This window comes from Musa acuminata, chromosome BXJ3-4, assembly GCF_036884655.1.
Source record: "Musa acuminata AAA Group cultivar baxijiao chromosome BXJ3-4, Cavendish_Baxijiao_AAA, whole genome shotgun sequence".
Lineage (NCBI taxonomy): Eukaryota > Viridiplantae > Streptophyta > Magnoliopsida > Zingiberales > Musaceae > Musa > Musa acuminata.
In genome coordinates, this window is record NC_088352.1 from 44478621 (window position 1) to 44502391 (window position 23771).

The window sequence follows — 23771 nt, forward strand, 5'->3', positions numbered from 1 at the left end:
TATATTTTTATTTGTGAAAGTAAAATAAAAATAAATAAATTATTATTTATATGGTGAAGTATAGTTTAGTTTATGTGACCAAACATGATACGATCATGACCGGCTATAACTCAGCCAATGTGACCAAAATGACTCCGCCCATGTGATCAAGCACGATCTAACTCGTATTATTAGACATGACCTATCCCATGTGGTTAACATGAACTAACTCGCAAGCCAAGTGTGACACGACTCATGAGTAAGACTTAGCTCAGCTTGTAAAGTTAGGCCTACGTAATTATACATCCTGGACACATTGTCGCCCCTCTACCTAACTCATTGTACTTAACCTAATCTACTATCTAGGACAAACATATGCCGTGTGTGTAACCCATCCAAAACTCATGTGTATTGGTTTGGTCTGAGCTAACACTATATGACATAGTCCAATTTTCTCACCCTTTATTAGTTTAAATTTACTAGTTAATTAAATCATACAATTGGTCTAAATTAGACCAATATATAATGATTCCACATTAGTTTTATAAATATTTAAGGTTAGTTCTATTTAGTTTAAATTGAGTTTGGTTTAAATTAATTGGATCATTCCAATTAGGTCATGTTAATCGAGGATTATTAAGAGATTGATGTCTTGTATCTTTATTATTTAATATACTTAAAATTTTTATATGAATGTATTATTTAAAAATTATTAGTAATTTTTTATTTTTATATTAAAATAATAATATTGATATGATTGTTACTAATATATATAACTATAGTAAGTGGTTCACGTTTGAACTGCAACTTGTGAAAGAAGTTATACGTCCATCGTAGTTTAGTATATCACTAATGGATATAGTATAGTCTACCTCAAGATCTCTAATAATAGTTTATCATATTGCTTCTTAGATATATGCATGAATGAATAGATATGTAAATGAATAATTATAGTTGAGTACGTATCTTAACCAAGGGCAAATAAGGTGATTTTCTTTCGGGATTAGTGAGTCGTTAGACATGATGGTTAATGAATGATCATAGTTGACTATGTATTTCTATCGAGGGCAGATAGATTTATTTCCTTTGAGAATTAACAAGCCATTAGATAGGATGGTTAAATGATTTTTTCATCTGCTATTGGAAAATATATTATTGGGTGTAATATACATTTTTGTTGTTTGACTATTCTATATTTTATGGAGATGTCTTGACATATGATTTTGTTTACCGTATAAAAATTATCATTATTTTTATGATATATTAGTTTCATAATAAATTTATATGTTATCATTTCATATTAAATTATTGATATTCGTATATATTTTATGAGTATCGACGAATCTTGTGGTAAAGAAACTTTTTAATCATTTATGAACATAGGTAAATGTGATTTTTTTTCTGATAAAAAAATTAATGTTGTAAAGACAATATTTGAATTCAATCAAATTTGTTGAATGATAGATTTATTTTTTATAAATATGAGTGATTCTTTGGGAAAATACTTTATTTTTGAGTTTTTTCTCAAATGATATCCCTTTTTCAAAATTTTCAAACCATCATTTCCTATTTCTAATATTTTAAAAAAAACCCTTAAAAATATTATTTTTTGGGTCAGTTGTTTATAATATTTTATGAGTTAGTTTTTAATCCATAAAATACAATATATTATTCTTTAAAAACACTATATAGTATTTTTGATATCATAGTTTTTTTGAAACAAAAATACTATATAATATTTTTTAAAAATATTATATACAGTTGGTGAAATTTTTTTGGAATTTGAGCTAGAAAAATACTGTAAATTATTTTTGAGGGATGATACTTTTAAGATTTTTAAAATAGAAGATAATGGTTTGAAAATTTTGAAAAAAAAAGTAAGGAAATTAATTATTTTTATAAATAAGATAGACGATTATAATAAATATGAATCACATGGTAACCCTAAGAAATCGAAAAATAAGGATAAAAGGAGGAAGATATCGAGTGCCTCCACCGTCTTCTTCGACCGCCAAATCTCTCTCGTTTTGCTGTCCATCACTTTTTCCCACTTACGCCATGTTGATCTGAAGGAGCTGCTTCCTTCTTCTTTCCCTTGTTAAGGGTTCGAAAGAGTACCTATAGCCAGGCGTGGCAGGCCTTCCTCACATTCATTATTATTGGAGTCGAGGAGCCGAAGGAATCCAATTCTGACAGATTGGTGCCGGCTGTCGCTGGAAGAAGCAGTCGTGCTCCCTTTCTGATCGTTCCTTTCATTTTCGGCTCTTCCGAGCAGGCAGATAGGCCGACGAGATCTTCCCACTGCCATTTGGAGTTTCTGGAGTCCGGAATCTCCTAGTCGTCAGAGACGGAGGCATCTGCCGTTTGCAGCTCGAAGATCCGATCTTGGAGTGTTTTCTTGCGCTTGAAGGGTCGGTTTCACTGTTTTCTGGCGGAAAGTTGAGATCTTGGCGGGTTTCTCCGCGGAACAATCCCCAAGAGGCCACTGCATTGGCCTTCTTCGAATTCTTTATCCCTGAATACTTCCACAGATCTCAGTCTGCAGAGAGATAGGCTTCCAATTCCAAGATAGAAGAGGAGGCAGTGCGTCTGGTGAAAACTCCCAAGTGTCGGGTTGTGAGGAGGGGTACTGTTGTCTCCACCCTGACTGTTGTTCACCTTTGTTTCCTTTGGTTTTTCTATTCCGCCACCAAAGAAGTATATGCTTTCCGTTCTGTGAACACTGTCCCCACGCGAAGACCACCTCTAATGAGCGCATCTAATCTGTCCTAGGGTTCCCGAGGAGCCATCGTCCTTTCCTCCTCCCGATCTGGTGCCACTCCTGGGGGCTCACTCGTGGAAGTGGCTTGTCGTGGCCACCGTCTTTTCCATCTTTGAATCTTTGGCCCATCCATCAACAGATCTTGGTTTGTCTTCCAAGGTATGAAGATTCATGGAATTCTGATTTGTTCTTGAAGTTATTTGTTCTTGTTTATTTTAGCTCAGGAAGTTACGATATCTATTTTCTGATGAGTCCCTAAGATTTACAGTAACTGCATAATCTACTGAAGATTTAGCTTTTTGTTGGTTTACGCAAATAAATCTGATCTGATACCTTCTGTTGCAGGCTCCCTAATTTTTTTTAAGAGGTGCTAGTCGTGTATAAGAAGATGCAGGGTGCTGTTCTTGTCGCCATAGCTGCCTCAATCGGTAACTTGTTGCAGGGGTGGGATAATGCCACCATTGCAGGTAAAACTTGTAGTTGTGACTATTTCTTGTACTTGTCTGTCGATCACTATCAGCAAGTATTTTATTCGATAAATTTTTGCTTGATTCATAGAGATTAGAGCTGAAATTAATATTATGTTCATCTTTTATGTACTATTTTTAAATTCCTAGAGTCAGGCTACACAACTTAACCATTCTCTATTGTTAATGTTTCTTGCTCTTGCTATTTTTGTGAATGATCCAGTGTTTTTCCTTCTCCTATTCTCGAAGGACTTTATTGCTCATATAAATAATAATATCGCAACTTGAGCATGATTTGTTATAGCACACCACATATTAGACATCCATGAATAATCTTGTAACTATTAGTTATCTCAGTTCCTAAGTTCATTATATGAACTCACTGAAATTAAAATCTTTTTTATTGAATTTCTTCAGGTGCTGTTCTGTACATCAAGAAGGAATTTAAATTGGAATCTGAGCCTACCATAGAAGGACTAATAGTTGCTATGTCACTTATTGGGGCTACTATTATCACAACATTCTCTGGAGCAGTATCAGACTGGGTTGGCAGGCGTCCCATGCTAATCATCTCATCAGTTCTCTATTTTCTTAGTGGTCTAGTGATGCTGTGGTCGCCAAATGTCTATGTCCTACTCTTGGCAAGGCTTATTGATGGATTTGGGATTGGTTTGGCTGTCACACTTGTTCCTGTATATATCTCTGAGACAGCTCCATCAGAGATAAGGGGATTATTGAATACTCTCCCACAGTTCAGTGGCTCTGGAGGAATGTTCCTATCGTATTGTATGGTTTTTGGGATGTCACTAATGGACAACCCTCACTGGAGAGTGATGCTGGGTGTTCTCTCTATTCCATCCCTCCTTTATTTTGCATTGACGGTTTTCTTTCTGCCAGAGTCTCCAAGGTGGCTGGTAAGCAAGGGAAGAATGGTAGAGGCTAAGCGGGTTTTGCAGAGATTGCGTGGAAGGGAAGATGTCTCAGGTACATGGTGCCTCAGAATGACACTAATTCATTTTGAGCAGACTAATAAAACCCTCTATTTAGTTTATTGGTACCATTCACTTTTGCTTTGAGCGGTTACATATGTTGCATATATGTTCTTCAAATACTTTAACGTTGCCTATATCTATATTTCTTTTTTCTTGTCTTTAAACCTTCTCATCCACATATGAACTTATACATGCACGTGAGGATTTCAGTACCTTTGCACTGGTTTTGGGTTGTAACTTTTTGGTGTAGCTGTGTGATGTCCATGGTGATCATGTGACATTTTTGTGTCAATCACATGCTACTTAGTATCTGCAATTAATATGTGGTTAGAATGCAGCACAAGGCAGCTACCACATCCAATCAATGACCCAGTTCAACTTTAAAAAAGCTTTTGATTGATCCAATTATTACTTTGAGCTATCCAATCTTGTTAGCCGTGATGTAATTTCCATTAAAGTACTTGCAAACTATATGAGGTCACAAGGAATGCTATTGGTGGCCAGCAAAACAACCTCTCAGAGTTAGACATGTTTGGAATCGTGAAATGAACTTTCAGTTTGTTTCTTGTGAATGCCCTTCCTAAAATGATTCAATCTAAGTTTGCTTGAATCCCGGAGAAGAAAGATAATTAATTGGTATGATATACCTTTTGAACTAAAATTTTTATAAGACCTGAAAACATATGCTAGATTAAACCTATTTGTAAATACATGCTATCCAATCATGTTATCTGTGATGTAGTTCGATTAAAGTACTTGCAAGCTATATGAGGTTGCATGTAATGCAATTTGGTGGCCAGCAAAACATGTCTCAGAGTTAGACATGTTTAGAATCATGAAATGACCTTTCAGTCTGTTTTATGTAAATGACCTTACTGAAAATGTTAAATCTAAGTCTAATTGAATCTTAGAGAAGAAAGATACTCTAACTGGTATGGTATATCTTCTAAACTAGTATTTCTCTGAGACCTCAAAATGCATGCCAGACTAAACATTCTTGAAACCTCTCTTGATTTGATCTTCTATATTTTGTATAATACTAAGTTGATCCTTTTTTCCTTTATGCTACATCAAAATACCCCATTCATTCTTTAACATAAAGTAGCTAAACCCTTAAAATATAGCACTATCATTCCACAATAGCTTATTATTTGATAATTTTTATGCCCAGTAATTTGTGATCTTGGTCTTCAAGTAAAATAGAATGGATATATAAGAAACTTCAAGATGTGATATGCCTTATTTTCTTTTTAAATATACAGGAGAATTGGCTCTTCTTGTTGAGGGTTTAGGGGTAGGCGGTGAGACTTCCATTGAAGAGTACATAATTGGTCCGGCTAATGAGCTTGCTGATGACCAGGGTGCAATTGCTGATAAGGAGCATATCACACTGTATGGTCCTGAAGAAGGCCTTTCATGGGTTGCTCGGCCTGTAAAGGGACAAAGTTCCCTTGCTCTTGTATCTCGCCATGGTAGCATGCAAAAACAGCAAAGTGTGCTGCTGATGGATCCTGTGGTTACCTTATTTGGGAGTGTCCATGAGAAGCTACCTGAGATGGGAAGCATGCAAAGCACACTGTTCCCCAATTTTGGAAGCATGTTTAGTGTGGCAGATCAGCAACACAAAACTGAGCAGTGGGATGAGGAGAGTCTTCAACAGGAGGGTGATGGTTATGCATCTGATGCTGGTGGAGGCGATTCTGATGACAATTTGCATAGTCCTTTGCTTTCTCGCCAAACAACAGGCATGGAAGTGAAGGATATTGCTCCACGGCATGGAAGCGGTATGAGCATGAGGAGAAATAGCAGTCTCCTGCAGAATGGAGGAGAGGCAGTTAGTAGTATGGGTATTGGTGGGGGATGGCAACTGGCATGGAAATGGTCTGAGAGAAAAGATGCAGATGGGAAAAAGGAAGGTGGGTTCAAAAGAATCTATCTACACCAAGAGGGTGTTCCTGGGTCAAGGAAGGGTTCCCTTGTTTCCCTCCCAGGAGTTGAAATTCCTGAAGATAGCGAGTTTGTTCAAGCTGCTGCTTTAGTAAGCCAACCTGCTCTTTTCTCTAAGGAACTTATGGATAAGCACGCAGTGGGGCCAGCCATGGTTCATCCTTCAGAAGCAGCTGCTAAAGGACCAAAGTGGGCAGATCTTTTTGAACCAGGTGTTAAACATGCTTTACTAGTTGGAGTTGGGATCCAAATACTTCAGCAGGTTAGTTTTACTAAATTCAAAATAAAGATGATGATGTTGACTTACATAGACTTTTTATTTTGTAGAAACATTCAGATTGTTTGTCAAAATCGTCATTCCTTTCTATCACTTCAAAAAGTCGCTAGTTAATATTTTCTTGTATTGCCTTTTGAGCCCTGAGCCAAACCGTGTTATGATTATTTACAGCTACTTTAATGGGTATATCCATCAGCTGTCTGTAAAAGTTCCCTAGGAAGCTGGTTTAACTTCAGACATCCATTAGCTTCTTCTCAACTAACATGATATTTATTGCCATATGTTGTTTTTCTTGAACTTAGAAGACTTGGCTACAGATTTATATTACTACTTATTCTCTACATTAGCAAGGACATTGTACAAAGAGAACTTTCCTTTGTTGTCGTAAGTTTGTTACCGTCAAGTACGATAAGAAATAGAAGACAAAGGTGAAGGTTATATGTCAGCCAAAATTTGGCAAATATTAGTCTAATAATTATCATAATGTGATATCCATTCCTTTATATCTTCACAAATTTCTGATCACTTGTCACTTAAATTAATCCATTTGGGTTACTTGGGTATAAATGTCATTAAATAAATTTGTCATTTGATCTCAACATTTATTAACCTGTCAGTCATTCAACTTGCTTGTATATTTCTTCATATATATATAAAATGATTTGAAAAATATTTTCAAGATCCTTTTTACATTGAGTTCTAACCAAAATTTGAAGATTACAACCAAGAGTTATTGCTTCTTACGCCTATGACTCCTATTGATTAGTTCTATTCCATGAAGTAAATTAATTTCATCTTTATTCTGTTGTTGATATTATTGCTAATATAAATTCTTTGCTCTTGCAGTTTGCTGGCATAAATGGGGTTCTCTACTACACCCCTCAGATACTAGAGCAAGCTGGTGTTGAAGTTTTACTGGCAAATATTGGTATTGGTGCGGCTTCAGCATCTATCCTCATTAGTGCTCTTACAACCTTGTTGATGCTTCCTAGTATTGGTGTTGCCATGTGGCTTATGGATATCTCCGGAAGAAGGTACTTAACCTTTTCTTTCCTTAAGTCAGCGTCCATCTCTTTCTTTGTTGCATTATAGGTTAAGAAAGAATCCCTATTCCCAATCTTTCAACTTGCAGGTTTCTTTTGTTGTCCACAATCCCTGTCTTGATAGCTTCACTGGTTGTCTTGGTTGTGGCCAACCTTGTGGACATGGGCACAGTAGTTCATGCTGTGCTTTCCACTGTAAGTGTTGTTGTCTACTTCTGCTGCTTCGTCATGGGATTTGGCCCAATCCCTAATATCCTTTGCGCGGAGATCTTTCCAACACGAGTCCGTGGCGTGTGCATTGCCATCTGTGCCCTCACCTTCTGGTTCGGAGACATCATCGTCACATACACACTTCCTGTTTTGTTGAATATGATCGGCCTTGCTGGTGTCTTTGGAATATATGCGGTCGTGTGCACCTTAGCTTTGGTATTTGTGTTCTTGAAAGTTCCTGAAACAAAGGGCATGCCTCTTGAGGTCATCACAGAATTCTTTGCTGTCGGCGCAAAACAAGCTGCACTTGATTAATGTGTTTTACTTATTTCGAACGGGAATGACAATTGTCATTAAATCTTTAGGTCATCTTCTTTGCTAGTTAGAAGATCGAAATTGTTAAAGCGGTGAGCTGGTTAGAGAGGATAGGATTGGGATGATTTGGAAATGAAAGAGGGATTGAACTTGATTTGGCTAAAGGCACAAGGTGGGATTCGATTTATGTTAAAATTTATATGCATTTACTTGGCTTTCTTTCGTCCTTTTTCTTCATCATGTTGTCTCCTATTTAGTTGGTACTTTTTCAAGAAGTTTCAGTTAAATCTCTGCAAATCTTTTACTACTAAATTTGGTCATATTTTGAGTGTGTGTGTGTGTGTAACATTTTGTCTCGTGTGTGTGTGTGTGTGTGGTCGAAGTTTCTTCAAGAAGCCTTCCGATTTCTCTCCAAGTCGAATCAACGTCAGATGTGGTCGAAGCTTCTTTAAGAAGCCTATTGTTGGATACAAATATGTTCTATATGTTCCCTCTTGATTCGCAATATTGAAGGAATAGACTTAGAAGCATAAAGAATAAATCCCTTTATAAATCCTTCCAAAGAATAAGGAAGTTCTTGGAAGTGCAGAAGATTGTTCATTGTTTCTTGAACCATATTCTACGATAGGATCCACATAAAGATCATCGACCAAACTGTGAGTGCCAAGGCAGCCAGCATGTACGTCCAGAGGAATATTACCGAGCATTCTTCTTGGCATGCATCGAATAATTGTGTCATTGTACCTGCAATTCATCCCCATCCTCATCATAAAGTTGCATGTAATAAATAGGCATCAGCAATCTTAATTTGGTTGACAGCAGTAACAGTGTTTCATGAAGGAAGTAAGAATGTTCATACCAATACTCATGGCAGGGGGCACTGTAAACTGTATAAGCAGCACGTAGCGGTACAGTGGCGATGGTGGCAGGAAACCCACATGCCCTGCAGCCATCACCACCGCAATGCCAAAGAGGGGAAGGATGACATACCGCACACAAACGATTGCTGTGATTACCAGCGGCCTCACCGTTGACTTGCGCAGTCCTGCTTGTGTATTCATGACAACAATGCTGAGTTTAATCTAGATTTTGACTTCCATCTCGACAAATAAGAAAAAGCTTGTAGATGGTAACCTTCCGTCAGATTGCCTCCTAGAATGATAATTGTGCAAGGTATTGTGCCATCCCTGCGCTTCCTCGTATCCAATGTTAATGACAAGCAATGGAAATCTTGCTTGTAAATATATGATCGAACATTGGCATAGTTAGCTCGGAAAAAAGAACATATCACTTACCCTAGCAATGCCACTGAATCTTGAACCACATGTAATGGGGCTGTTTCTCCTACAATGAGTGCCTTCAACCATGGCACAACACCGACGATAAAGCCACCTACCTAAGATGAATCAAGCTTATCGCAAGTCAGGCTTTTCCTTAACAAGTTCTATCCTCTTAGTTCATGTCCAACACTTGATAACTATTCTTCAGGGAGATGAAAAGATACCGCAGCAACTGTTGGTGGTGATAACAGTTCCTTCGATATCTGGTAAAAAGTTCCCTTCGATCTTTCCCATATGTGCACAATTATGTCACTGAGCTTTCTGCTGGATACTCTTTGTTCAATCTCCTTCACAACAAATATATGCGAATATTAATTCAATCGACCAAATTTCATTTCATGTTTTTATTCATTTTTACCCCACGAGGTTACTGTTTTTTCTTTCTCATCTCAATTTAAGATTCCATTTTTCGAGATCAAAGTGCAAATGTAGACCCGAAGGATAACACTTACATTATGATGATCTGCAGTTCTATCACTTGGTTCTGAATCTTCAGATGATGGCAGAAGTAAGGCCTCCTCCTGATCACTGTAATCTCGTGGATCAAATATTGTAGTTTTCCTGACCACCTCTGGATTCCTGTTCTTGTTTGTCGGCACATCATCTTTATGGATCCTGCCACAATGACTGATCGATTTTCTTATAAGACCGTAGGTATGGGTCCATATGAAGAAATTTCCAAGCTGCATGAACAGGTGAAAATGTATTATCGACATATATTGCAGTGCCAAATCTAATGACAGCCTCTACTTTACCGCCATCGATAAAGATGCGTATGAGATTCCCTGGACACGGCAAATCTTGGAAGCCCCAAATGGATTGCCCTCTTCCTCACAGATTGCTGGGATGATGATCAAGGGCATGGCACCTAAATTACCTGTTTATGTGCATGCAGGCTGAAGACCATGGAGATCCGCACACAGACATCAGAAGCTATCATCCATGGTCATGGTTACCTGCAGAGCAGCTCGCGATGACGAGGGCTTCAAGGTGACGCTCCGGTCTCAAGATCTTCACTGCAGCCCATCCAAGAATTCCACCAGCCAAGAACGTGATTCCAACGTTGACAGGCATAAACCACCTTAAGCACCCAGAAACGTGTTAATGGAAGCCACCTCATCCTGGATGAACGATACCAGACTTACCAAGAAATGATGTCCTTTGCTGTAACAGTCTTTGCTAGGCTTGCAAATGTTAGGGCTGGAACGAAGACGACGAATACAATCTGTATAGGACAAGTTCAAGTCATCGAGGCTCGAAGCAAAGAGAAGTGTATGTTTAGTTGTTGTATGAAGGCTGATGCTACGGGTATGGTTTGTCTGACCTTGTTGATATCGCTGCGGGCATTAGCAGAAAGGATGTTGATGTAGCCGGATGCAAGAAAGGCTCCTAGCAGGCCAACAAGCAGCACCTGCAGCACTGGCATGGAAGCCACCATGAGCAGAGACCAGAACTCCATCCTCTTGTCTTCCTTGAGGAGCTATAAGAAGTTGTTCTTGATCCAAGTTTTGGATGCTGCTGCTCATAAAGCTGTTCTGTCCGTGAACAACAAGGTGCCATCATGACAGATCATTGCAGCTCTTGCAGGTGATAGCTTTTCTGCTAGTTTGCATCCAGTGGTGCAGAAGAAAGAAAGGACAATATATAATTCTCTGGCAGATCTGAAGCTCAAGTGACTTTTCTCTAATTTAGTCGATCAAAGGTATGTTTCATGTACTCTCTTTTATCTTAGAAGTCAAAAGGAAATTACGAGGGTTTAACCTGTTGAAGTATCAAGCAAAAAGTTCTGATGAGTCAAAGTTGAAGATGATACGGTTCTCGTATCATGAAGCAGCTGGTGAAGCCTATCTGCATGAAATCTCAGAGAGAGAGAGAGAGAGAGAGAAACCTGGGAGCTACCCTGTCATGGCGAAGCCTTGAATGAGGAGTAAAAGAGCAGTACGAAAGAACAAGGCATCATCAACACGATTAGAAGAGAAAGGTGATGGGGTTTGTTCATGAGCTGAGCTGCTGGCTTCCATTTTAATAGGAGATTCGAAGGCTGCTTGGTCCCCTTTTGATGGGTCCCACCGTGAGCAGGTATATTTCCCAAACCAGAGGATCCAACGTTTCTATTTTTTCCCACCTTCTAAGCCACCTTATCACATTTTAATGGCAAAGAGAAGGCCGACATGCATAAAGTGGCGAGTGGATGCTAACAAAGAACACTTAGCACTGGTTAATTCTGTTCATTTAAATTGAAATTGAATCAGATCAGAACTGGATTTAGTAGGTTCGTTTATTTGTTAATCTTAAATCGAATGATTTGAATTTTAGAAATCAAAATCAGTCGAATCTGAACCAGAATCGACGGTATTGATTTTAGTTCGAACTGATGATTGATAATTAAATAAATATATATATTATTTTATTTTTAAAATATAATTTTTTTATTTCAAATTATTTTAATTAAAAATTAAAAATCAATAATTTGAATCGAAATCGAAACCATTCAATTTTCGGCATGGCGTAAGTTATTTTCTGGAACATAAATAATGGTCCACATTGGGGCCACTTATCGAGGAAAAGAAGAGAATACAAAGCCAAAAGGTAAAGACAAAGTAGATAGATAATGGCTGCGAAAAAGTATGTGGTCAAAGCAATAATGCAAAGCACGCATCATTTTCAATCCACTTTTGTGAGATGCCCCATTACAATAAAGAGGCTGAAGAAAGTTGTTGCTTGATAGCAACTATAATCATAATAAATATGATGATGATCTTATTATATGATAATGATATTGTAATCCAAAATGTGTTTTTGGTGGTTAAGAAGAATACCTGTAACATTTTTTAAGGTCTAATTTTTCCTAAGAATTCAAATAGCGATTATTATTATTTTTTATGTTTAATCAACATATATAATCAATCATACGGTACACGTGGCAGGATCATCATCGAGACTGGAACAATCCTAGCCGTTCAAAAGCCCCAATACTGATGTAATCTGACGATTACGAACGAATCTCCAGCCGCACCGGATCCGTGTCGCGCCCGAAAGCTCCCATCTATAGTCAACGGTACTGTTCGTCGACACGTGGCTCTTCCCTATCCTTTCTCCTTTCTTTATTAAGATAGGGCCGCAACCGGGTGACCTCCGATCGCCGGTCCGCGGCGCTACGATATAAAAGATGCCCGATTCCTCTTCGCGTGTGCCTTCCTCTCTTGCCTCCTCCCTGTTCTCACTTCTAAGCTATTTCCTTTTCTCTGTTTCTCGTTGCCCCTTTTGCCGCATTTATTGTTTCCATTTTCTCCTAAAATAAAGATTCGTTGAATTCAAGAAGAAAAAGGAGAAGGCGACGACCTCTGATCGGTGAATTATTCGGACGTCACAGAAGCACCTGTCTTTTAGAATGGTCAAGGGTCAGTTTTGAAGAAAATTTATGCGATTTCTGCATTTGGTTTCCCTGCTTAGATCCGTTTATCTTCGTGTTGGCATTGATAAAGCTGGGAATTTGGTGAATTTTTTTCAGGTTTTATTTTAATGTCGATGAATTTGGGGCTAAAGATCCGATCGTTGATTTCATTATGAGCATTCTCCGAAAGGAACCTTATTGGTTGCGTATTTTTCGATTAGGTTTCTATCGCCGAGGAATCTTATTTTTATACTTTTGCTGATTTTGATTGTGTTTGGCTCTGTTGATGAGTCTTAATTGCTTCAGAGCTATTCGCTTCTATTCTTCCGTCGTTGTCATTTGGAGTTGGGACTGATGTCTTAAAAAGAGCAGTTTTTCCTGAGGTATAGTTGACTTGAGGTAACCCTTCTTCGAATTGGATCTCTTCAGAGGCAAAAACCATCAAATCGTGCAATTGTATTTAATGTCTAGAGTGAGAATATTCCAAAGAATATATTACATTGACGACATGTACTAGATAGGCACTACTGCTTAAAGGTTGCTATGGATCGTTTCTTCTATTTCTGGACAGTTGCATTAATGGTTCCGAAGGGATCATGTCACCCGGCACCGAATCCTCACCCCCATTGATTATGGACAGCAACTATACAAGCAAAGAGATGGGGTCTTTAAACAATGGTGGCGCAGAAGGTCCTAAGCCTTCAGAGAGCATGACGGGGGCAAAAGCCAGGAAACCACCTCGACACCTCTCGATCATTCGGCATTCTGTGAGCAGTGCTCGCCTGGTTTGTTCTGGCTGAACTAGTGTTCTTTTATATGAGATTTTTGTCTATCTGTATCTGGTATTTGCATCACCATGTTTCTAATTATCATGACCAAATTTCCTACTTATTCTAGGGCTTCAATTTGGGGACTCTTGCCTTGATTTCTCCGCAGCAAGGACAGACTGGGTTCTGGCCTGTGTTTCGGTCGGGTTGCTGCTCAGAGATTGGGCCGAAACCACACATGGAGGATGAGCACATTTGCATTGATAATCTCGTCGAATATCTTAGAACTTCTGCCAATTTTCCATCGCCTGGTGCTTTCTATGGAGTGAGTGCCACTTACGTGGGTTCAATTCTGTGCATATTGTAGAGTATTACATGATTACTATTTGATCATTATGTGTTCTGTTATAGGGATGGCAGAGGGTCTTTTTTTTTGGGGGTACCAAAGTCTATTGAACCTGCTTAAACAAGATTTAACACCCTTTATCAGGTCTTTGACAAGTTCGGATAGAAAAGTAGGTATCTTTGAGCGTTCAAATTCAATTTCTGGTACCTACATAGTTGGCAAGTACCCTTTAATTGGGTTTGAGAAAAGTTCTGATAGGAAAGTAGGTGTATAAGTGGCATTTGGATTTGGATTCAGTTTACGAGCTGGTTAGTCAGATTTGTTTGGGTGAAAATGTGAAATTGATGTCTACAGAACTCGTTTCCATTTCTATTTTGTGGTTACTATTTGGTTGCTCTCTTACTCTTTTAGATGATGTGCTCAGCATTTCATGGTTGATATAGGTCTTGTAACTCATTCTCTTTTGTTACTATGATAAATGGCATTGATCATTTGGACTGTCGTTCCTAGGAATCTGATGAGCATTTACTGAGAAAATGCAGTCTGAATATGCAGGTGTTTGATGGACATGGTGGTATAGATGCAGCATGTTTTGTTCGAAATAATATCCTTAAATACATAATTGAGGACGTTTATTTCCCTGCTAGTGTGGAGAAGGCCATAAAGAATGCATTTATGAAGGTTGATCATGCGCTTGCCGATTCCCGTTCACTTGATCGCTCTTCTGGAACTACAGCACTTACAGCCCTTATTTTAGACAGGTAACATCTGATGTCACTTTCTAAAGGTATTCATCCTGTATCATGTAAGAAAGTTGAAACATATTGAGAGTTGCAATTTGACTGCAGAAAGAAAGATTCACGAACATTTGCCTGTTCGATAAATTAGAAATGAATTATGCAAGCAGTTCAAGGCCTTGGATGCATTATCCTTGGTATCTTGTGTGGCAGCACATTGTATTCCACTAGTGTTTAGTATCTGTAATTCACATTTAAGCTTCATCATTAATAAAGTTGTCAGGTTGCTGGAAAGATTATCTGATTGTTCAGTATTTTGATTTCATAGAGAAAAGGTAGTGATACATAACATATTTAAGGTTTCAATGCAATTCTTTTGTTTGATTTTCTTTTTTAAGTTTCTTGAGATTGGCACTCTTTACCAGCCATATCACTGGATAATTAGATCTACAGAATGTTTTGTGTTGTAGAATAATGTAACGTGAAGCCGAACAAGTGTCGGGTAATAGAGTTTTAATTAAAAACATTTTATTTTGATTGGATAATTTGATGGGGCATTTAGTATAAATCTATATCCAAAAACAACACAAGCTTAACTGGTTTCTTATATCTGCTCTCTTTCAAGGGATGCCTGTGCTGGTTAATATTTACTTAAATAGTTCTTCTTCTTTGATGAGATGCCTAAATATTGACTCCCAATTTCTTCCCTTTGTAGGTCGCTGCTCATTGCTAATGCAGGTGATTGCCGAGCCGTATTAGGGAAGCGTGGCCGAGCAATTGAACTTTCCAAAGACCATAAGCCTAACTGCAATGCTGAACGGCGTAGAATTGAGAGGTTAGGCGGTAGTGTTTACGATGGATATCTTAATGGTCAGTTGTCTGTCGCTAGGGCTCTTGGTGACTGGCACATGAAAGGCTCCAAAGGATCTGCCTGCCCGCTTAGCGCTGAACCAGAGTTACAGGAGACAATTCTAACAGAAGAGGATGAGTTCTTAATAATGGGCTGTGATGGCATTTGGGATGTCATGAGCAGTCAGTGTGCGGTGACAATGACTAGGAAGGAACTCATGCTTCACAATGATCCAGAGAAATGCTCGAGAGAGCTTGTGCGAGAAGCGCTGAAGCGAAACACTTGCGACAATTTAACTGTCATGGTCATCTGCTTTTCCCCAGATCCGCCCCCTCGCATCGAGATCCCTAGAACTCGAGTCCGGAGGAGTATTTCTTTGGAAGGCCTACATGTCCTAAAGGGAGCTCTGGACGATAATATATGATATCGGACTTCTAGTTATCCATTCTCCTATTCTGTAGCCTGTAGAGAATGGAGTCTCTTGACATTCTTGGCCTTCATTGGCAAATGAAGGTAAATTTTCAGTGAGGCTGTAGGTGAATTTTGTAGTTATTCATTGCGATGAATAACATTTGATGAGTCTGTAATTTAGATAAATTGTTTTTGAGAATGTGCTACGTGTTGCAGTTAATTTTAGCTTTTTGCAAACATTGATTACTTGATTCTTGTGTTCTATAAGAATTAAAAATAATGACTAAGAGACTCCAGTGTTTTTGCTTTTTGCTTATTTGGTATCATTTCTTTAGATTTTGATACCTTGAGTTACCAAATATCAGACCGTCTCCGTGCGTGGGTGCGGCGGGGGATGCGAGGGAGGAGATGGAGCCAGGGGAGGAGGGGGAGGAGGAGACAAACGGGCTCCCCCCTTATACTCCTTCTCCGCCTCCCCTCGCCCTCTGTGCCCTCCGACTCCATCCCTTCACCGTTCTCTCCTCCCCCTTTGCATCGTCCCCCCCCCCCCCCCCCTCTTTCTCTCCTCCTCTCCTCTCTCCGCCTCCTCTCCCTCCCTCTCCCTCATCGCCTCCTACTACCCTCCCCTTTCTCTCTCCTCCTTTGCCTCCACCCTCCTCCTTCTTTCTCTCTCTCTCTCCCCCTCCTAACTCTTCCGTCTCCTCCTCCCCGCCTCTATCTTCCCACTCCCCTTCTCTCTCTGATTGTTAAAAAACAAAAATGATTGTCATTTTCTTATTCGATCAGTTTTCTTACTTAGTCGGCCTCTCTTTCTCCCTTGTATTTTTTTCTGCATCATTCTCTCATTGTTTATCGGTATTTCAAATTTTATTTTAAATTATTTATATTTTTTATTTTATTTTAATTAAATATCAATTCAATTAGTGATATAGTAATCATTCATCTTATGTCTCTTGATGTCACTCGTCTTATTACATCATGCGATTAGACACTACATAGACTTGTGATCTAAGTGTTGCATATCTTATGTCTCGTACATGTATATCAAATCGATATATTTTGAAATTGCATATCTCATGCATTTATCCTCGTGTGCACTTTAAGTTGATCTTTTTTGAAATCCTTAAATACTTAAAGTTAATATTTTTTGAATTTCTTAAATATCTCTAGCATCCAATATCTCATACGTAAGTGGTTGACGTATCTCAAATTTCACATATGTCATTATGCTTGACACTTCCTACATGGGTGATTTAAGTGTGTATATTCTAACATCCTCACATGTTTAATACATTCGATATTCTTTATTTTGACAGATTAAGATGACATGTCTTAATGTCCTTATATCTAAAACCCCTTACATAGGAAGTTTAAATTGGTACACCTCAATGCTATCACATGTCTTGTGCATCCAAAACCCTATATACGTGCACTTTAATTTGACATGCCCTCGTACCTTCATAAGAATTAATATATCTCACATTCTATTATACATATATTTTAAGTCAGCAACGATCTTGCATATCTCATATATCTGACACTTTATAGGCATACATCGATATGCTCTTATATACTTATGTGTCTTATATGTTCGACACGTCTTATGTGGGTGATTCAATTCGATACCTTTGTCCTATGATAACCAATAAGAGTGATATACCTTTGTCTTATATACTTATGTGTCTTATACCTTTGTCCTGCGTTTCATGATTTAAATCATATGTGAGACAATATTTTCCAGTGCGTAATACACGCAGCTAAAGAATCTGCGAGACACCATTGTCAAACGTTAGACATGATACCTCACTTCCCAATAATATGTGAGACAACACGCAAATTTGTCCTCCTTCAGTGTTTGGTGGACATATATTTTCTCCACTGATCAAGCATACCTCTCATTTCACTTAGCTTACTGCTTAAACCAACACGACAGTTTGCATGCATCGTACAAATGGCATTCCAATCTCTGCTTCGTATCTCACAGAGCCCATTAATGTACTTGGTGTCCAAGAACCTAATCGTCAACCCTAATTCCCTGAGGAACGCGTCGTGCTTGATGTAGTTGAACACAGTCTGATCATGATCGTTAGGATGTTTTGTCCTTGCTGAGTACCAGTACTTGAAGAATGGTATGGTTCTATCGTTGGACTTCACGTAGTTAAATCCATTGCTAGGCCAGTTCTCCAGATCAGTGGCGTTGCCGAAGAACCTGTCACAGGATACCTGGAAGTCCCCCTCCGCGTAGAAGTGTGGTAAAGGATTCCGAAACCACAATATGTCTGTGTCCTGAAATCAGACCGTGGCATATAGTTCGTCGAGTTACATATTGACCTATAGCATTTTTGCTGGGAAAAAAAGTTTCATCTCGAGTAATCACAATTAAAGATGACAGTGGTGTCACAAACTTAACATGATTCATGCAAGTCAAATGAGTCCAGTTCGAGAACATACCGTGGCTATGAAGTTGTATCCTTTCTCGAGAACTTGGCGTTGGAAATCCAACCTTTGCCACATCATATTCAAGTAGTCGGGAGTATTGTAGTCCTTCTGTTCGGACAAGTTGGCGCCCTTGGTGTTGAGATCGAAGCAATGGCCACGCATCGACAGGCAACGCTCGTGCGCCTTCTGGTCCATGGTGATGAACACCATGTGGTTCAGAAGCTGGCTTGTCCCGTTGCCGATGCGGAAGCTCTCGAGGAACAGATCCAAAATCGATCCAGGTTCGGCCCATGCATCATTCAAGGTGGTCAGTATCACCGTCTTGTTCCCCATGTCTGCTGCCCTCAGAATCATCTCCTGGTACAGTATCATAACATGAGCACAATTAAAAGGGTGGCAAAACCGACAGAGGTGGAGCAGGGGACGGAGCTCGCCAATTGGTCTGCGGGTTCGGCGGCATCGACGGCCACGCCCATGGGAGAGCTGAGAGGCCAACGGAGGGAAGACGTCATGAGAGTGTCGTAGAGGAGAGCGCAGGAGACGGCGGCGGTGACGAAGACAACGATCGGGACGAGCCCCCTGCGAGCGAGAGATCTCAATTCCAGGCCGGCGGTGGCGAAGTCGGAGAAGGCCATGGACGACGTCCTGACCAAGCAATCGCCCCCTCTTCCACCAGGGAAGCTTGTTGGTGTGCGACCGTGGGTGAAGCAAGAAGCGCGCAGTTAAAGGGCGGGAGGAGACACGGTTGCTTGCGAATCCGTATTCGGATTCCGCGATCTGTCATCGAAATGTGTGCTCGCAACGTGATTTGCTTTATGTTACTGCTGCACGCGACCGTCACCACCAGTATGTATATATATACACACCACTCATTCATGAGATATGTTGACCATCTATTTATTTATTTATTTTTTATTAGGTTGACTATCTATTGGTTTTGAGATTCTTCTTCTCATTATTTATAGGCCTCGTGTCCGTCTTGGAACCTGCACCTCTAATCCCGAGAGAAGAGCACATGAGGAAGTGTGACTCACAAGTTGGAAGCATCAAAATCGTACATTAAAAGACATCATGCGCCGAAGTTTCTCTCCCCCCGAGCCAAATAAGTGTTGAACACAATTCTGGCACTGCCGTGCGGTCGAAGAAACCAGCCACTCGCCGGTAGATTAGGACTTGTTGAGGAGGAGCACATCTCCATGCCGCAAAGGAGTCGGTGGCTTTTACTTTGGAGGCCAAGAAGTGGACAACAGGAAGCATTGTTAATGCTTCACCCTCAAGAACTCGTTCAAAAGGAACACGATTTCTTTCGTGGATGCGTATGTACAACAAAAAATAATGATCTTCTTGTAGATAGGATTGTGCTCGGAGTTCTGAAACAATATGTGATATGTGACAGATTTTGATGACATCGACTGCAACAACGCCGTGCTACTTGGAAAGAAGCAAACAAATCCCTTCGTCATCTGACAGAAGGAATTTATATTTCTTTCAATGAACACCCAAGCATGTGAAAATTCCATCTTTTTCGTTTAGCCTAATCTTCCATTATCGAACTAACTTGTGGCAGGCTTTTCTGATCGTCTGAAGCATCTACAGACGTCGCATCAACAACGGATCGATGAGTTGAGGAAACTACGAGCAGGAATCAAGAGTGAAGTTTACAGCTTCCATGAGGCTGAGGTAAATCTCAGGTTGCTTATGCTCCCTCCTCACAGCAACATTGCGCCAGCATCTTCTATGCCATCTTTGAAATGTTCCCCACAACACAGTGAAAGAAGGTTAGAGATCCAAGAAGTCCCACCACAGTAGCATCTTGGACCTAATTCAAGTTGATTTTTTAGAAATTATTTATTCTTTAACTTTCCAAGTATTTGCATTGTAATTCACTGAATATAGCTTGTCATGATGATTTATTCAGCAAAACTTAATTACAGCTAAATTTGGTCGTCAGGTAAAACAGAGGAGTCTTGAACAACAAAATCTTTCAGAGGAATCACCTAAAGATCTCCAATGTCTTGAGCTAATTTTTCTTCTTACTCCAGCTGTCTTTTTTTCTGAATTAACCGGGATTGAAATGAAATCAGGAAACGAAAGAAAAGAAAATATTCATTTTTTTGTCTCAGGAAACAAGAATTTTTGGATGATTGTAAATAGAGAAAAATTCTGTGATTATCAAATGCCCATACTGTCGAACTCTTGATAAATATGCTTTTCTATCCCAACTTTCCGTTCAAAATGGTTGAATTTTGAGGATGCATGTCAATAAAACAAAATGATGTTTATCGTTTGTGAGTGTATATCGACAAAATTGACATCAGAGCATTCTCGACATCTTCATCTAAAACTGCTTCAACCTGAGGTCACAAAGCCGCTTGAGGAAGAATCTAAGGGTGATTGCCAGAGATATACTTCTTCCACTCTTCAAGCATGCCTCTCAATTCACTGAGCTTACTGCTTAACCCAATACGGCAGTTTGCATGCATCGTGCAAACGGCATCCCAGTCTCTGCTTCGTATCTCACAGAGCCCATGAAAGTACTTACTGTCCAAGAACCTAATCGTCAACCCTAATTCCCTGAGGTACGCGTCATGCTTGATGTAGTTGAACACAGCCTGATCATGATCCTGGGGATATTTTGTTCTTGCCGAGTACCAGTACTTGAAGAATGAGATGGTCCTATTGTTAGACCTCACGTAGTTGAATCCATTGCTAGGCCAGTTCTCCAGATCAGTGGCGTTGCCGAAGAACCTGTCACAGGATACCTGGAAGTCTCCTTGGGGGTAGAACTGTGGAAGAGGATTCCGAAACCACAAGATGTCTGTATCCTGAAACAAGACCATGGCATGTAGTTCATTGAGTTCCATCGTGACATATAACACTTTTGGTTGAAGAAAGTTACAGCTCGATGGATCCACAAATGAAGATGATACATAAACTTATATAACATGATTCATATGGAAGTAACGTGACATTTGTTGCCCTTCTGCGTCCTTCAAAAAATGGAAGGAGTGCAGTTGGAGAACGTACCGTGAATATGAAGTCGTACCCTTTCTCGAGAACTTGGCGTTGGAAATCCAACCTTTGCCACATTATATCCAAGTAGCCGGGAGTATTGTAGTCCTTCTGCTCGGACAAGTTGGCGCCCTTGGTGTTGAGATCGAAGCAATGGCCACGCATAGACGTGCAACGCTCGTGCGCCTTCTGGCCCATGGTGATGAACACCAAGTGGTTCAGAAGCTGGCTCGTCCCGTTGCCGATCCGGAAGCTCTCGAGGAAGAGATCCAAAACCGATCCAGGTTCCGTCCATGCATCATTCAAGGTGGTCATTATCACCGTCTTGTTCCCCATGTCTGCTGCCCTCAGAATCATCTCCTGTTGCAGTATCATAACATGAGCACACTAAAAACACTAGCATGCACAACTGGCAGAGGTGAAGCAAGGGGCGACGACGGAGCTTGCCAATTGGTCTGCGGGTTCGACTGTCTCGACGGCCACGTCCAATATGGGTGAGCTATCACGCCCACGGAGGTATGATGGTATGAGAATGCCGTAGAGCAGAGCGCCGGGGACGACGACGGCAACGAGGACAAGGATCATGGCGAGCCTCCTGACAGCGCGAGATCTCATCTCCCGGCTGTTGGTGGCCGAGTCGGATAAGGCCATGGGTGATGTTACGACCGAGTAATTGCGACGCCCAAGCGGCGTGATGCGGAAGCGTGTGTATATACTTTCATATGAATCAATTCCTTTAATAATTGGATTCACCCTCCATCATTACAATATATATATATATATATATTCTTGTCAATTTTATTTACAAAATATAATTCTTGTAAATTTATATAATCACTCTTACCAATCAAGTTAATTAATTTTCCTTCACCACAATAATGGAATATATTAAGAATGAAGTTAGGAAACATTTAAATAAAAATATGTAAGGAAACAATTCAAATCTTTGATTCAAATATATCTTTGTCGTCCATGTTTCCGAAATATGATTCATGGTGAATTAATGTGATTACTTTTAGAGATCATATTGATTATGTTTATTTTTAAATTATTATTATTATTATATTATACAAATAATGATGGAAGGTATTAGAAATGATGATTATGCAATGAAATGATTAAAATAAAAATATTTAACGAAATAATTCAAATCCTGGGTTCACATTTGTTATTACTATACATGTTTAAGAAATACAATTAATTAGAAATGAACATAATTATTTCTAGAAATGATTTACCTTGGTTTTAGATCATTGTTTTCTTGCTCCCAATCTCATTTGAGGCTAACACAACATAATTATCCTAGTGTTGGTTCATGGTATAACTTGCTTAGTTTCTACGGTAACATTGTAATATTTTTTACGAAGCATACGAGTAAAATAGATTATTTATGATTAATATTATCATCTGATTTGATAGGATAATTAGTATATCAATATAGTTTAACTCAAATAAAATATCTAAATTGATGTACAATAATATGTCCATTAAACTCTTATATATGCGACTAATCAAAGTATTATAAACTCTCATGCTTAAGGATTCAGTGTATTTGTTAAGATCTAATATAACCCAAATCAAAGCATGATACATGTGAGGTAGGCTTAGTGATGGCTCTATATTATAACGTATCATTTAATCTTGTCATGAATATTTATTTTCTATTTGAACCCCTCATTATGTTTCGAACATCAATTATTATGGCCCGACTTAATAGGATAACCAGTATATCAAGATAATTTGGCATAAATTACTAATCAAAATAATTAAGTTAAAATTAACATGGATATACTCATCATCATCATACTCTTATAATGAACGAGAAGTATGTTCGTGGTTCTCCACGTCTCTTCTTCATGCGACTCTTGCTTCACTTTCCAACTAATCAGTCCATTGGGTGGCATCCGTAGAAACTTCACTAGAAGTATGGATGAAGCTTCAAAAACTCTATGCTAATCGACACTGTTCACGCATCACTCATCTAAATTAGGGACTCCATGATGATTTATTTGAGCATGAAGCTTTTCTAATATAATGGAGCATCGGGTGCAAAAGTAATATATTTTTGACAAATATATTTGATCATGACAGATACTTCATATACTCTTTTGTCTCGATAGAAGCATCATAGAGAAGACACCTTTATTATATCGATCACTTTAGATGTTTCTTGTTTTTCATACATCATTACATCTCATGTAAAGGGTATACTTTAGTTGTGTAGAGAACTTTAGATTATTATTATTATTTTTTTGTATTAGACAGAAGTATTGCATATAAGGGATGCCTCAATCATGTTTCGTATTCTTTTTTTGTTTTGAGTTAACACATTAAGACATTTTAATCATTGGACACTTTGAGTATTTTTTTTTTTATCATGGATGACGGATGTATTATGCATGAAGAACACTTCGATCGCATTGAATATTTTCAATATTTTTTTCTCAAGCAGATGTCTTACATGCAAGAGAGACGCTTTAATTA

The 23771-nt window shown here is 39.0% G+C and overlaps 5 protein-coding genes across 12 annotated transcripts; 2 read left to right on the top strand and 3 right to left on the bottom strand.

Moving 5' to 3' along the window:
• The first annotated feature begins 1948 nt into the window (after positions 1-1948).
• On the top strand, positions 1949-8228 carry LOC135636143 (monosaccharide-sensing protein 2-like). 2 transcript variants are annotated; one of them, XM_065147738.1, is made up of 7 exons: positions 1949-2605; positions 2752-2899; positions 3086-3207; positions 3625-4191; positions 5462-6408; positions 7270-7457; positions 7556-8228. In XM_065147738.1, exons 3-7 carry the CDS (start codon positions 3129-3131, stop codon positions 7989-7991), a joined length of 2217 nt encoding a protein of 738 aa, XP_065003810.1. In that variant the 5' UTR covers positions 1949-2605; positions 2752-2899; positions 3086-3128; the 3' UTR covers positions 7992-8228. The 2 variants fall into 2 exon arrangements, with proteins under 2 accessions (XP_065003810.1, XP_065003811.1); XM_065147739.1 differs by lacking the exon at positions 1949-2605 and having other exon boundaries at positions 2612-2899.
• A 293-nt stretch (positions 8229-8521) lies between these two features.
• On the bottom strand, positions 8522-11342 carry LOC135636144 (protein PIN-LIKES 7-like). The gene is made up of 11 exons (XM_065147740.1): positions 11220-11342; positions 10656-11092; positions 10477-10556; positions 10288-10412; positions 10087-10208; positions 9784-10014; positions 9496-9618; positions 9287-9387; positions 9126-9178; positions 8851-9036; positions 8522-8735 (listed from the first exon to the last, which is right to left on the bottom strand). Exons 2-11 carry the CDS (start codon positions 10788-10790, stop codon positions 8611-8613), a joined length of 1281 nt encoding a protein of 426 aa, XP_065003812.1. The 5' UTR covers positions 10791-11092; positions 11220-11342; the 3' UTR covers positions 8522-8610.
• A 1163-nt stretch (positions 11343-12505) lies between these two features.
• Positions 12506-16061, top strand: LOC135580852 (probable protein phosphatase 2C 47). 7 transcript variants are annotated; one of them, XM_065146664.1, is made up of 6 exons: positions 12506-12946; positions 13032-13124; positions 13297-13510; positions 13623-13817; positions 14394-14599; positions 15291-16061. In XM_065146664.1, the coding sequence occupies exons 3-6, from the start codon at positions 13322-13324 to the stop codon at positions 15847-15849; spliced, it is 1149 nt and encodes a 382-aa protein (XP_065002736.1). In that variant the 5' UTR covers positions 12506-12946; positions 13032-13124; positions 13297-13321; the 3' UTR covers positions 15850-16061. The 7 variants fall into 7 exon arrangements, with proteins under 7 accessions (XP_065002736.1, XP_065002738.1, XP_065002734.1 ...); XM_065146666.1 differs by having other exon boundaries at positions 13032-13108; XM_065146662.1 differs by having other exon boundaries at positions 12506-12732; positions 12843-12946; positions 13032-13510.
• Positions 16062-17447: 1386 nt separating this feature from the next.
• On the bottom strand, positions 17448-18955 carry LOC135635538 (uncharacterized protein At4g15970-like). Its single transcript, XM_065146668.1, has 3 exons — positions 18710-18955; positions 18288-18632; positions 17448-18122 (listed from the first exon to the last, which is right to left on the bottom strand). Exons 1-3 carry the CDS (start codon positions 18908-18910, stop codon positions 17685-17687), a joined length of 984 nt encoding a protein of 327 aa, XP_065002740.1. The 5' UTR covers positions 18911-18955; the 3' UTR covers positions 17448-17684.
• A 1704-nt stretch (positions 18956-20659) lies between these two features.
• Positions 20660-21641, bottom strand: LOC135636448 (uncharacterized protein At4g15970-like). The gene is made up of 2 exons (XM_065148137.1): positions 21303-21641; positions 20660-21100 (listed from the first exon to the last, which is right to left on the bottom strand). The coding sequence occupies exons 1-2, from the start codon at positions 21621-21623 to the stop codon at positions 20660-20662; spliced, it is 762 nt and encodes a 253-aa protein (XP_065004209.1). The 5' UTR covers positions 21624-21641.
• Between the last annotated feature and the right edge of the window lie 2130 nt (positions 21642-23771).

Bases quoted from the DNA above. Each gene is read 5' to 3' on its own strand.
- LOC135636143 (XM_065147738.1), top strand. From the start codon at position 3,129: ATGCAGGGTGCTGTTCTTGTCGCCATAGCTGCCTCAATCGGTAACTTG. The intron at 4,192-5,461 runs GTACATGGTGCC...TTAAATATACAG, and splicing joins TGGAAGGGAAGATGTCTCAG to GAGAATTGGCTCTTCTTGTT. The intron at 6,409-7,269 runs GTTAGTTTTACT...TTGCTCTTGCAG, and splicing joins GGATCCAAATACTTCAGCAG to TTTGCTGGCATAAATGGGGT.
- LOC135636144 (XM_065147740.1), bottom strand. From the start codon at position 10,790: ATGGAGTTCTGGTCTCTGCTCATGGTGGCTTCCATGCCAGTGCTGCAG. The intron at 10,557-10,655 runs GTCAGACAAACC...TGTCCTATACAG, and splicing joins CCCGCAGCGATATCAACAAG to ATTGTATTCGTCGTCTTCGT. The intron at 10,015-10,086 runs GTAAAGTAGAGG...CTGTTCATGCAG, and splicing joins ACGCATCTTTATCGATGGCG to CTTGGAAATTTCTTCATATG.
- LOC135580852 (XM_065146664.1), top strand. From the start codon at position 13,322: ATGTCACCCGGCACCGAATCCTCACCCCCATTGATTATGGACAGCAAC. The intron at 13,511-13,622 runs GTTTGTTCTGGC...TACTTATTCTAG, and splicing joins CTGTGAGCAGTGCTCGCCTG to GGCTTCAATTTGGGGACTCT. The intron at 13,818-14,393 runs GTGAGTGCCACT...CTGAATATGCAG, and splicing joins CGCCTGGTGCTTTCTATGGA to GTGTTTGATGGACATGGTGG.
- LOC135635538 (XM_065146668.1), bottom strand. From the start codon at position 18,910: ATGGCCTTCTCCGACTTCGCCACCGCCGGCCTGGAATTGAGATCTCTC. The intron at 18,633-18,709 runs GCGAGCTCCGTC...ATACTGTACCAG, and splicing joins CCGAACCCGCAGACCAATTG to GAGATGATTCTGAGGGCAGC. The intron at 18,123-18,287 runs GTATGTTCTCGA...GTCTGATTTCAG, and splicing joins GATACAACTTCATAGCCACG to GACACAGACATATTGTGGTT.
- LOC135636448 (XM_065148137.1), bottom strand. From the start codon at position 21,623: ATGGGGAACAAGACGGTGATAATGACCACCTTGAATGATGCATGGACG. The intron at 21,101-21,302 runs GTACGTTCTCCA...GTCTTGTTTCAG, and splicing joins GGTACGACTTCATATTCACG to GATACAGACATCTTGTGGTT.